Below are 11,132 nucleotides of genomic sequence, written 5' to 3' on the forward strand. Positions count from 1 at the left end.
GATTTTAAAAAATGAATCTGCTGTTGGTACACATATTCCATGTCCTTGAATTTACATTCCTCATCTGTTCAATCCTTGGCTCGCTCTCACAGTTGTTATGAGACTCTAGTAATGATTTTTTTCCCCCCAAATGAGAAAGGCGTGGTAGAAATAAAACACGAGTCTGCCAAGGACTAAAGTGTCCATCTCAGTCAGAAGAGAAATCCAGAGCATGGTAGGGAGTGCAGTCGTGAGCCAGGGCAGCCCAGCAGCTCCTCCTGGGGGAGCTAGGGAGTTAGGGGAGACAGCCAATACATGCACCAAGAAACCTTGAATTGATCTTGAATATGAATCATCCCCTCCATGAACTAGGTCATGGTATTATCCACTGTCCAGACACTTAGAGAGTTTTCTTGTTTAAAAATTGTCACTCAGGCAATTCTTCCAAATGTCCTTTGTAAATTTCTCCTATTTCAGTATAAGCTTGTTTCCTCTTCTTGGGTATGGTGAAAAAGAGATGGTTGCCATTCTCATGTTTAGAAATCTTTCAGATTTTGGGTCTCTGCTATTAGAGCAGGTCTTTAAAAAATAATTTATTGGGCCCTAGCTTCTCCAAAGCTGAGTCATCTACTTAGAATCCATAAGGGCGATTTGTTAATTATTCAGAAATGGAAACCTGACAAGTAGGCTGAATAGAGTCCATTCAGTCCGTATCAGCAGAAATAAATGAAGTTGGTTTTTTTTTCCTGATCTTTAAAAATTCATGCCTTAGACTAAAATCTTTTCTTGCTGCCAGTTGGAATTTGAACTTACCTAATTTTTCCTCCTCACCCTAATTTTCTTTTCACTGAAATTGCTCCTGCTGCTGATACAGCCCAGAGGACCTGGTCTCCCATTTCCCAGCTCATGCTTGTTTCACACAGGCCTGACGGAGCACGCGATCTCACCGAGGCACATGCGTGCTGACCCTGACCTTCTTTCTGAACTTAAACACATCGATCCCAGAAGAACCAGAGCCCCCTCTGGAGCATCGCTGCTCAATGTCAGAGGACTGCTTTTCACTTCCAAATATGTCTGAAAGTAGCAGAGGCCAACAAAGGGGAGTTTTCCACCAATTTTATTTGAATTCTAATCATCTCTGCAGAAATCTACACCCATTTTGGAACTGAATTACTCTGCAGGGGAATTTCCAAGGGGTCAGTTTCACTGCTTTTATCATTTATCTAACACAAGTGAATGTTTTAATGTTTGTTTCTCTACTCACGAAGGTCACCCTAAAGTCCTAGCTCAGATGGCAAGTCTAGTAGGCTGCCCAAGTAGGAAAGGAGGCAGGACTTATTATAATTTCTTATAAAACCCTTTGTGGCATCATCTCACTTAATATGTTTGAGAATTGCATTTGATTGGAAGCAAGGCAGACTCTAAAGATAACAAAAGTCTATGCAAATAAGAGGCTTTCCTTTTCTTCCAAGTAGAAAACCAGAGGTGGTTGCTATAGGTCTGGTATGACATTCCATAATGTCATCAGGGACCTGGCCTCTTTCTGTATTTCCACACCGCCATCCTAAGCACATGACTTCCATCCATTACATCTGTTCCAGCAAGAAATAAGAGAATGCAGGAGGACAGAGAAGTTGGTCCCTTATTGTAAAGCAGTTATCCTCCAAAAAGAAAAAAAGAATGCTTTCCCAAATGTCTCACCCAACAACTTGTACTAACATGTTACTAGCAAGAGCTTAAACCCATGGCCACATCTAGTTGCACACAAACCTGAGAAATACAGTTTTTGAGTTCTATACATGACGGCATCAGTTATCAAAAAAAAAAGAAAAGGAAAATGGATACTGGTTAGAAAATTAGCACTCTCTACCACACTATGCTGTTCTACTTCAAATATAGCACACTTGAAAAAAGAAATGCAAATTTCTGCATGTTCAGGACTTCTGTTTCCTTTTTTGGTCAAAGGTGTCCAGTGACTTGTTAACATTTCTTGAGGTCTCAGAAAATCAGAGGGGCAGGAATGTTCTTTGAGTAGTTTTCCTTAACTAAAATCCCCCCTGCTCCTTGCTAATTCAATTTTCCTAGCCTTTTGTTTGAAATCTGTGAGATGAAAGCAAAGCACTGTACCCTGATTTAGCTTTTCTAATTGTACCCTGAGACTTCAGTTTGAGACAAGCTCCTAGCTTTAAATTTTCTCTTTGCCTTTCATCAGTAACCACCGCACCTATGTTGCCTTTCATCAATACAGTTCAATACTGAACCTCATTCTTGAAATCCCTATTGAATCAGAGATAGCTGCTGGAGGCAAGAGAGAAGCTGGGAAAGAACAGCTGAAATCTTCCAGATGCATACATTGATAAGTTTCTAGCATGAGCTCCAGGAGGTTTACCCTTGCAAATTGCTTGGGGACCTACACTCCCTTTCTCATTTCTTATTGAGAGTTTGCTCGGTGCCAGCCACTGCAGATGTAGCAACAACAAGATCAGACTTGTCCTTGGCTTTGACACAAGAGACCACTGCTAACCAAATTGGGATTGGTTTTTATTAACAAAACTGTTTGAGAACTATTAAGACTTAGAGATTTTACTCTACTTCCAAGCTAGTAAGTCAGCCTGCCACAGTTTCCTGGTTGCTGTTAGAGAACATGAGACACCAAGAGATGAAGGATGGTTTACAACTCAGGGCAAGAGCAGCGGCCAGAGGATGAACATCTTTGCTTCAGCTTCTTGAGCCCAGTTCCCACAGAGCAACATGAAGAGGTCCATGCGTCTCTTGCACACACAGGGGTTTACGTTTTAAGAGAGGAACCATGAACTTGGAAAACTCAAATCTCTTAAAATGGGCAGTAAGTATACCTGCCCTCAGCTTTGCATTAAACACTCTCTGTCCTCCCACGCCGCTGGTTGTACAGAGATCCTTGAAAATACAGCCTGGACTAAAGGCAGTCAGTGCTTCCACCTGACTCTGAGAAACCCATGGAGTGTTCTCTCCTGACAAAGAATTCTACCTGTGTTCTGAACATTAAACTTAGATCAGGTCCTTTGGAGTTAGGCTACTTGTGGTCATTTCATTCTGTTCTGTAGAACCAAAGATAACCCCTCATCCTGATTGTATGCTCAGCAAGCATACAATATTATAAAATGGACTAGTAAGAAAATTTAGCTAGTTTTGTATAAAAATGGAACATCTCTTTCAGAAAATCTCTCCTAAAGATAGAGAGCCTTAAAAATGTTTATACCTTTTGATTTTATAATTTCACTTATGGAAGTCAAGTCTAAGAAAGTAACAATTTTTTAAAATACCTGAACATTTATTGATAAAGATGGTATTGCTCTGTTTGATGCATTACTTATATGATGGATTGCTATGCATTCATCATTAAAGAAATGAGGTTTTATTTTTTTCTAAAACTTCCTGATGATATGAGAAAGTATTCATTTCATAATAATTGATCAAGAAGCAGAATTGGAGAAATTAATAGATTTGGAGGATAATACATGAGATTATAAACAATGGTTAACATTAGTTGGTGAATTCTGAATTATTCTCATTTTCTTTAAACTTTACTGTATTCTTCAAATTACACCAATGAACATTGGTAATGGGGTGCAGCGGAAATGTGTTCTTTTTTTCCAGTATGTTAATTGTATATGATGGAAAGTAGTTAGTGGTACCATTTTGAAAGCCAAGTACAGTACCCAGTTTGATAACTATAATGTAAATAGGAGGGCCTCATTAAGACTTTAACCAGCTTCCACTTTATGCTTGAACAATCTCTATGCTTGCAATTTCCTAACCAAAAAAGTTAAAAAGGTAAAGGTATCTTTTGCCCCAGAGCCAGTCTTATGAGATTGTCTGATTGTCATATTCTCTGACTACAGAGGAAATAGGAAGAAACTCATAGTAATGTTTACTGAGGACCTTCTGTGTGTTGATGTTTAATGTTCACAATAACACAAAATGTGAGCTGTAAAGGTACTTTCCTCATTTTACAAAAAAAGATATTGAAAGAGAGATCGAACACCTGACAAGAGTCACTGAGCTATAACTGCCAGTGCCAGGGTTCTGACCCAAGTGTGTCAGACTGCAGGATCCCTGTCCTCTCCATTTCTGCCTTGTGACAAGTTCTGAAGCTGTAGTGTTTTTATTAGCTATTGGAAAACATGTTTTTTGGCTGGTGGGCATTCATTCAAAGCACTTTTGAACCTGTGCACACGAATGATTTGGAAATAGCATGAAAAGCATAGGCTTTCATGCTGCTGCTGCTAAGTTGCTTTCAGTCATGTCCGACTCGGCGACCCCATAGACGGCAACCCATCAAGCTCCACCATCCCTGGGATTCTCCAGGCAAGAGCACTGGAGTGGGCTGCCATTTCCTTCTCCAGTGCATAGATGCATGCTAAGTCGCTTCAGTCGTGTCCGACTCTGTGCGACCCCACAGACGGCAGCCCACCGGGCTCCGCCGTCCCTGGGATTCTCTAGGCAAGAACACTGGAGTGGGCTGCCATTTCCTTCTCTCACAGGGCGCATTTCTCAGTGCTGATTACAGGCTCAGTTTTGTTTCTCTTGTTTCTTCTTTTTATTCAGATTATGATCCATATCCAGTCAAATATGTTGAAAACTCTAATAGACATATTAAAGGATGCCACAGAGGGAAATCGATCAAGATTTGTGAAAAGACATGTATTCTCAGAAGAAGTGGTAAGTGCGGTTTCTGCAGGATTCAGGTGAAGGCGCAGGAGCACTCTCAGAGGCCCACTTGGTGCCTTAACCCTGCAGGCCGCCTCCTTACAGAGCCTGGTAAATCTGGCCGCCTCTCTGTCATTCCTGCTGTAAGACTTCCACACCTGAGTGCAAAGACGTCCCCTCTAACACGACGCGTCCTCTGAAATTCTAGGAAAACTCGTTTCTTTTACATTGTTCATTTCCCCACACTGTGTTATGGGTATCAGCTCTTTTTTTGTTTTTCTTTTTCCTTTCTCCTCAAGCATCCAATTCCTTCTCCCTATTCCTTACTCTGAGTTGATGACCTTGCTTCCTGTCATGCAGAGGTGACAGAAGCAATCAGAGGAGACCTGCTGCCACACTGACACCTCCTTGCCCCTCTCCCGCCCTCCTCGGTCTTCCCTCCTGAAGCCGTGGTGACTGCGGGCCCCGCTCCAGAGCCTGGGAGCCCAGCCCCTCTGACCCCACCCAGGGCATGAGCCCAGAAGTGGTATCACCTTCTTCTGAGCATCATCTCTATTGCTGTGAATCATCCCACAGGCAAACAGTAGGCTCTAATCTCTCATCCTCAAAAAAAAAAAAAAAAACCTCCCCTACTTAAACAAGTGAAACGATATGGCAGGTGTTTAGATAGGAAGAGACAAGCTCATAAAGTCAGCCCTTCCCAAGTTGACGTGATAATGTAACATTCCAATAAAAATACTATTAGGTTTTTTCCATCGTTAAGGTTTAGTAGAAAGAGCAAACTAGCGAGAATAGCTGGGAAAACTCTGTGAAAGAAGAGGTGCTAGACCTGCCAGATATGAGACCAGAGTAAAGCTTCTCTAAGCTCCTGAACAAACCAACTGAGAGAACCATATAACTGTTTTGCAAGATTATAAAATAAAATTAAATAAAAAGAAGCAATTTCGAAACACTGAGAGCAAAATGAAACAAATGTCATACTTTTGTTTTAAAGTATGGCTTAAGTACGGAAAGAGGAATTATCGCTAGTCATTTGAACCTAGTAGTTTGTACATTGCTAGTCATATATAACCTAAAAGGGGGAAAGAGACGGTAAAGAAATCATTAATTATTGGCAGGGATCACTTTGTTGGTAATGATACTGGCGATGTCATTTTGACTAATCCAGGGGCCTGTTGGTTGGTCCTCCCCATTTTTCTCCCTCTTCCCCAGCCTTGTGCAGCTGGGTCCTGGCTGGGTCCCAGTTGGCACCCGAGATGGCAGGTTGGCAGCAGAGCACAGTGGCAGCGACCTCCCCTCCGCCACACGGTGGCCGTCCCAGCCCTGTGCCCGCCCTCACCCCCAGCTGAAGGCTGGCAGAGGGAGCCTGTGGAGAAGCTAACTGGTCATGATTAAATGTAAAGATCTATCTGAGATCTTCACTCTTTGTAGGTTGTGACTTACCTAAGCCTTTTTGGAATATGTTTAGAAAAGCAGGGAAACCAGAGATGTAAGCTGGTCTTAACATACACAGTCGTGTGCAAGTGTGTGCAGCACTGACACGACTTCCGCGTTCTCACTAGCACTCACGTTAATCAGCCCTTCCCTTAGACCTGGCCCCTTACAATCTGCCCAGATTACAATCCCACGGACCGTATAGTCCATGGGGTTGCAAAGAGTCGGCCACGACTGAGCGACTTTCACTTCACTTTACTTCAAAGCATCTAGACAAACTTCACGCTGGAAAATACTGATGGTTTTTCTCTGATTTTCCCCCTCTAAGCCTATAAGGCTGATTTACTTAGAAAGCTCACCCTCTGGTTCAGTGTGTCCCCTGGTTGCTTTGAGGCCACTTGGGGATCTGCTTGAGAAGGGAATTGATCCCTAAAACCCCAGCAGCTTTTGAGCTAGTTCTAAATATCAAGAATGTTGTTATATTGTTAAAAAGAACTAAAGTAAGTAAAATGGTGGTTTTGTTCAGAAGGTGGTTCCACATTCTAATTCTGAGTTCACCCATTTCTACAGACTTAAGTCCCATTCATATACTTACGATGCTAATATTCACACCCCTGGTCTAGACCTTGCCCCCATGCCTCAGACCCTGGATGTCTGGCAGACACCTCAGTCTTGCCTAAGACACAGCTCTAGGTCTTCCCTCCCTAAATCTCACCCTCCCGTCTTCCCCATATCAGACAGTGACCACCCCCATCACCGGGCTACTAAAGCCCAAACTGGAAAGCTATCTCTGATGCCTCCCTTTCCCCCTCAACAATAAATCCTTTCAGTTTAATCTCCAAAACAGATTTCTAATATTTACATCTACTTCTCCATCTTTTCTATACATTTCTCAGTCTAAACCATCACCTGCCTGATGACCAGCACCCCTGGATTAGTCTCCACATCCTTGTACCTCTAGTTCTCCATACAGCCTTTTTAAATCTACATCAGATAGGTCCTCATTCGGACCCTCTGATGGCTTTTAGAATAATTCCAAAAAACTTACCACGAGCCAGAAAGCCCTACATCATCTGGCCCTGCCTCCTGCTCTTACCGTTAAATTGGACACACTTGATTTGACGCTCTTGCCCTCCTTTCCCGGGTATGTTTCACTGTGTAGTGTGCGCCACTCGAACCCCTCCCCCTTTTATAAAATATCAGGGGTGCTTTTCGAGTACTGATCCGAACGTTGTCTGACGCTTGTGGGATCCCTTATCGTCATCATGCCTCTGCCCCAGTATCCTCATTTTTTACCACTTAAATGCACACTCTACTTTTTTTTGGCATGTATATCTCTGCTTCTTGGAGGATAAAAAGAACAAGGAAGAAGTCTTGCAGGGATGTAACTATACGCTCTTGCTTTTTTTCAGCTGGTCAAAGTGAGGGAAAAGGTGAAGGACGTGCCCACTCTCCTGGCCAAATTTGATGAGCTTAACAAGAAACTGCATACAAATGGACAGGTCACCGCATACACTTTGGATGCCCTGCTCTGCCACACCCCCAGCGACAGGCAGTCTCACACAGTGCTGTTAAACAAGAGGACAGTCAGCCGTCGGACCTTCCAGCCACTCAGCCAGTCCCTGTGGGCTGAGTAACCCTGGGTTCAAGCTTCCTGTAGGTCTGAGTTGGAGGGGGTCTGCCTTCAGTGACTCACTGGCTTCCTAGGAAATCAGGCATTGTATTCCAGTGGACACTATACGAATCAACACTTGGTCTCCTTGAATTTCCAAGTTCACCGAGTGCTGGCATGCTGCCTTGAGACATTCATATTTTGTGCTGCCATGAGATCTAGACACAGGAAGTGGAAAGCTCGGCTCCTGAAGGAAGGAGGTTTCTCTGTGAAAAGGGCTGAGGATCCTTGAAGGAACATGGCCACAGGCTCCGGTCTAGCTCCCAGAACCAGCGTGGAACCCAATAACACTAGCAGGAAGGAATGTCACTGTAAGTGGCCATCTGACTGATTTTCAGGGGAGTAATTACTTGCAGATTATAGCCTTACTGAATTAAGGAGGTCTGAAACCCTATGCTACCATCCTGGAAAACAGTCCAGGATTTTCTCACTGCTTCTGTCATTGTTACCTGTGACCCTGGACAAGACACCAGAGCCCTCATTTTTCTAGCTGTAAAATAATAGTGCCTATGTGACTCTGCATACTGTTTTGAAATTTTCACTTCAAGGTTCAGTAGGGTCAAGTTTTTTTCAAAAATTAATTAAGAAATTGAAAGTGTCCTGAGGAAACATTTTGTTTTCTCAGCAGGACAAACAAAACCAGAATTTAACTCTCAGAACTGATAATAAGCCAAAATTCAGATGGTTATCACTTTGGTCATTGGCAGTCTATGTGCTTTTCAAAATAAAAGTCAATATAACCTCATATCGCTCTCTGTATTCTTCAGTTCTCTATATAGTCCATAATACTTGGTCCTATAGTTTGTCTCATATTTGTTAATGATTCTCTCTTTTCTCTCCTTGGATGCTTTATTTTTATTTTTTAAATAGATATATCATGACAGCAGGTCAGAGCTTCCTTGTAGAGACCTGTCTCTGGAAGGTTTGCAGCCCAGCCCCTGAGGGGTCATGCCTTTTCTGAGGGCCCCACGGTGCTGCGACCTCCCAGCCATCTTCCTGGAGCGCTGCAGACTCCCTATTCAGTGCTGCCTCTAAAACCAGGGCTACCTCTCACTTGATGTTATTCTGAGGCGAGAACTGTTCACAGAACCAGAAGTTCTCAGAGTAGGAGGAATCTTCTAAGTTTCCCCTTCAGGTCGAGGAAATGACTCGTCCAAACTGGCATAAGTAGTCTCAGGTAGAGCCGAGATTAAAATCCAGATTCTTAGTCTGCTGCCCGCCCCGCTGTGCCACACTGTGTCTCAGAGAAGAAAGAAGGGGCTCAACAGAGACCAGGCGTTGGGGGCTCCCTGACTCACCATGTGGCCAGGGTTTCCCCTCACTCTCCTTGTGTGTTAAACAGGGATAATAGTAGCGCCACCCCGTAGACTTGCTGTGAGGATGGAATGAGGTAATAAATGCGAAGCAAACGATTTTGCCTGCACAAAGTAAGTGCTGTATAACCGTTAACTGTTATTACTACATTCAGAGTTTTGCACCTAGCTGAAGAACTATATAAACACATGAGTTCCTCCCCCTATTTAGAAATATCAAAAGAATTTCTTCAGTCTATGCTCTATGAAGCATAAGCTTCATTTAAAGAAAATTCTCTGCCTTCACAGAATCTTAATTACATCTTACATGAGTCTGGTATTTTGTAAAAGAGAAAAGCATTTGAATTTCTCTGTCTTCAAAGTCTTGGGAAATAACAGGGCATGCTTCCTGTCCCTCAACTTATCTTTTGTCTTCTCCAGCATCCAGGGAGAACATGAAAATGCCCTGGGTGAGTGTGGCCTTGGTTGTTGGCTAACAACTATTCATTAGCCAAAAAAAAAAACAACAGAAGAATTTCGTGAACAATGAAGAGGAGCCATGACCTTCCTTAGCCTTGTTGCTTTGAGTAGCTGGTGGCTGTGGTTTTCTGTGGACTCTGAAACTGGGCTCTTTGACCTCTTCCCAGAAGTCTTACTGAGGGGCAACTCAATACTGAGGTAACCGGTGTGTATAATGTTCTACCTCAAAATAACTGAGGACTCTGAAGACTTAAAAAAAAAAAGAAGTATGCTCTGTATACAGTGACCATGTCTTTAAAACGATAGTTTCTTTGAAAAACGGTGTTTCTCTGTGATCAATAGTTTACCTAAAGCATCCACATACTCTCTAGTATTTAGCGCCAACCAGGAAGCCCAGTCTGCCTAAAGCATGTAGTTATTCTATTAATGAGAATATTTGATGGACAGAAATCTCTCCCAACTCTGTTACGTGCCTTTGTAGGTTATTTTCACTTACTGTAAATGTCTGTTGCTACAGAAGCCAAAAATCATGGTGAGTACAGCTGAGGAGGAGATGAAAAGATATCTCCCTAATTGGGTGATACCAGGGCAGTGGTCTGGTTACTGCTGTGTCAAAAACACTCCAGAACTTAATGGCTTAAAACAAGACCAATCAGTTCATTAGAACTGATGGGGCCCAGCCAGGCAGTCACCTCAAAGACTTCTCCAGTTAATGTTCCTGGCAGTCAATGCCTCAGCTGGGCTGGAGCCTGGATGTCCACACGTGGCCCCCTGGCAGCACAGCGCCTGGTACTAGGGAGTGAATGTCCCCAGAGGGCCAGGCAGAAGTTGTAACTTTCCATGACCTAGTCTCAAAAGTCACTGCGCATCACCTCCACTCAAGTCCCGGGCCCAGCCAGATTCAAGGAGGGGAGCACACGTTCCGCCTTTCAGTGGTGGTGAGGTCAAAGAATTCATGGACACGTTTTAAACAACCACAGGTCGTTTTTCCAGCGAGCTTTTTAAATTTGTCCTTTGCCATTGCTGCTTCCCTAATTAAAGTCACCATCATCAGTCATCTGCCTCTCAGCTCTTCTCTCTACTGAAGCCACAGTGCGGTTTCCAAAACAGATCTGACCTCCAGCCTGTTTAAACCTCCTGAGGGCTCTTCATGTCCCTCCAGGTGAAGCGTAGACTAGCATGGCATAGCCGGCCTTTTGGAATCTGGCCCCGGGTTTGCCCATCCAGCCCCACCCCACACCACACCCCTCTTCCCTCCCACCCATCTTTAAGGTCATAACTTAGACATCTTTTCAGCTAGGAAGTTCTGGATCCAGCTACCCCCTCAAGTCTAGGTAAGGGGACCTACCTATGTGTCCCTGTACTTCACTCATCAACACACTTATCACACTCCTGTTTTGCCTGTTTTCATTTTTTCCTAGATTCAGGGGCCACATTTATCTTATCCCCCTCTGTGTGCCTGGTGGTGCGTTAGTTGCTAAGTTGTGTCCGACTTTTGTGACCCCATGGACTGTAGCCCACCAGACTCCTCTGTCCACAGGATTTTCCAGGCAAGAACACTGGAGTGGGTAGCCATTTCCTTCTCC

At 43.6% G+C, this 11,132-nt stretch overlaps 1 protein-coding gene across 3 annotated transcripts in view; it reads left to right on the top strand.

The window, feature by feature from the left end:
* PTCD2 (pentatricopeptide repeat domain 2) overlaps positions 1 to 8,519 on the top strand; it is a 29,525-nt gene extending 21,006 nt beyond the window's left edge. For 2 of the 3 annotated variants that reach the window (XM_040262695.1, XM_040262693.1), the window contains 2 exons: positions 4,567 to 4,680; positions 7,515 to 8,519. In XM_040262695.1, coding sequence (XP_040118629.1) covers positions 4,567 to 4,680; positions 7,515 to 7,739 — 339 coding nt within the window. In that variant the 3' untranslated portion in view covers positions 7,740 to 8,519. The remainder of the gene's footprint in view (positions 1 to 4,566; positions 4,681 to 7,514) is intronic. The other variant, XM_040262694.1, reaches the window with a different exon arrangement.
* Positions 8,520 to 11,132: the final 2,613 nt, after the last annotated feature.

The sequence above is a fragment of the Oryx dammah genome, unplaced genomic scaffold, assembly GCF_014754425.2.
Source record: "Oryx dammah isolate SB20612 unplaced genomic scaffold, SCBI_Odam_1.1 HiC_scaffold_20, whole genome shotgun sequence".
NCBI classification, from domain to species: Eukaryota; Metazoa; Chordata; class Mammalia; order Artiodactyla; family Bovidae; genus Oryx; species Oryx dammah.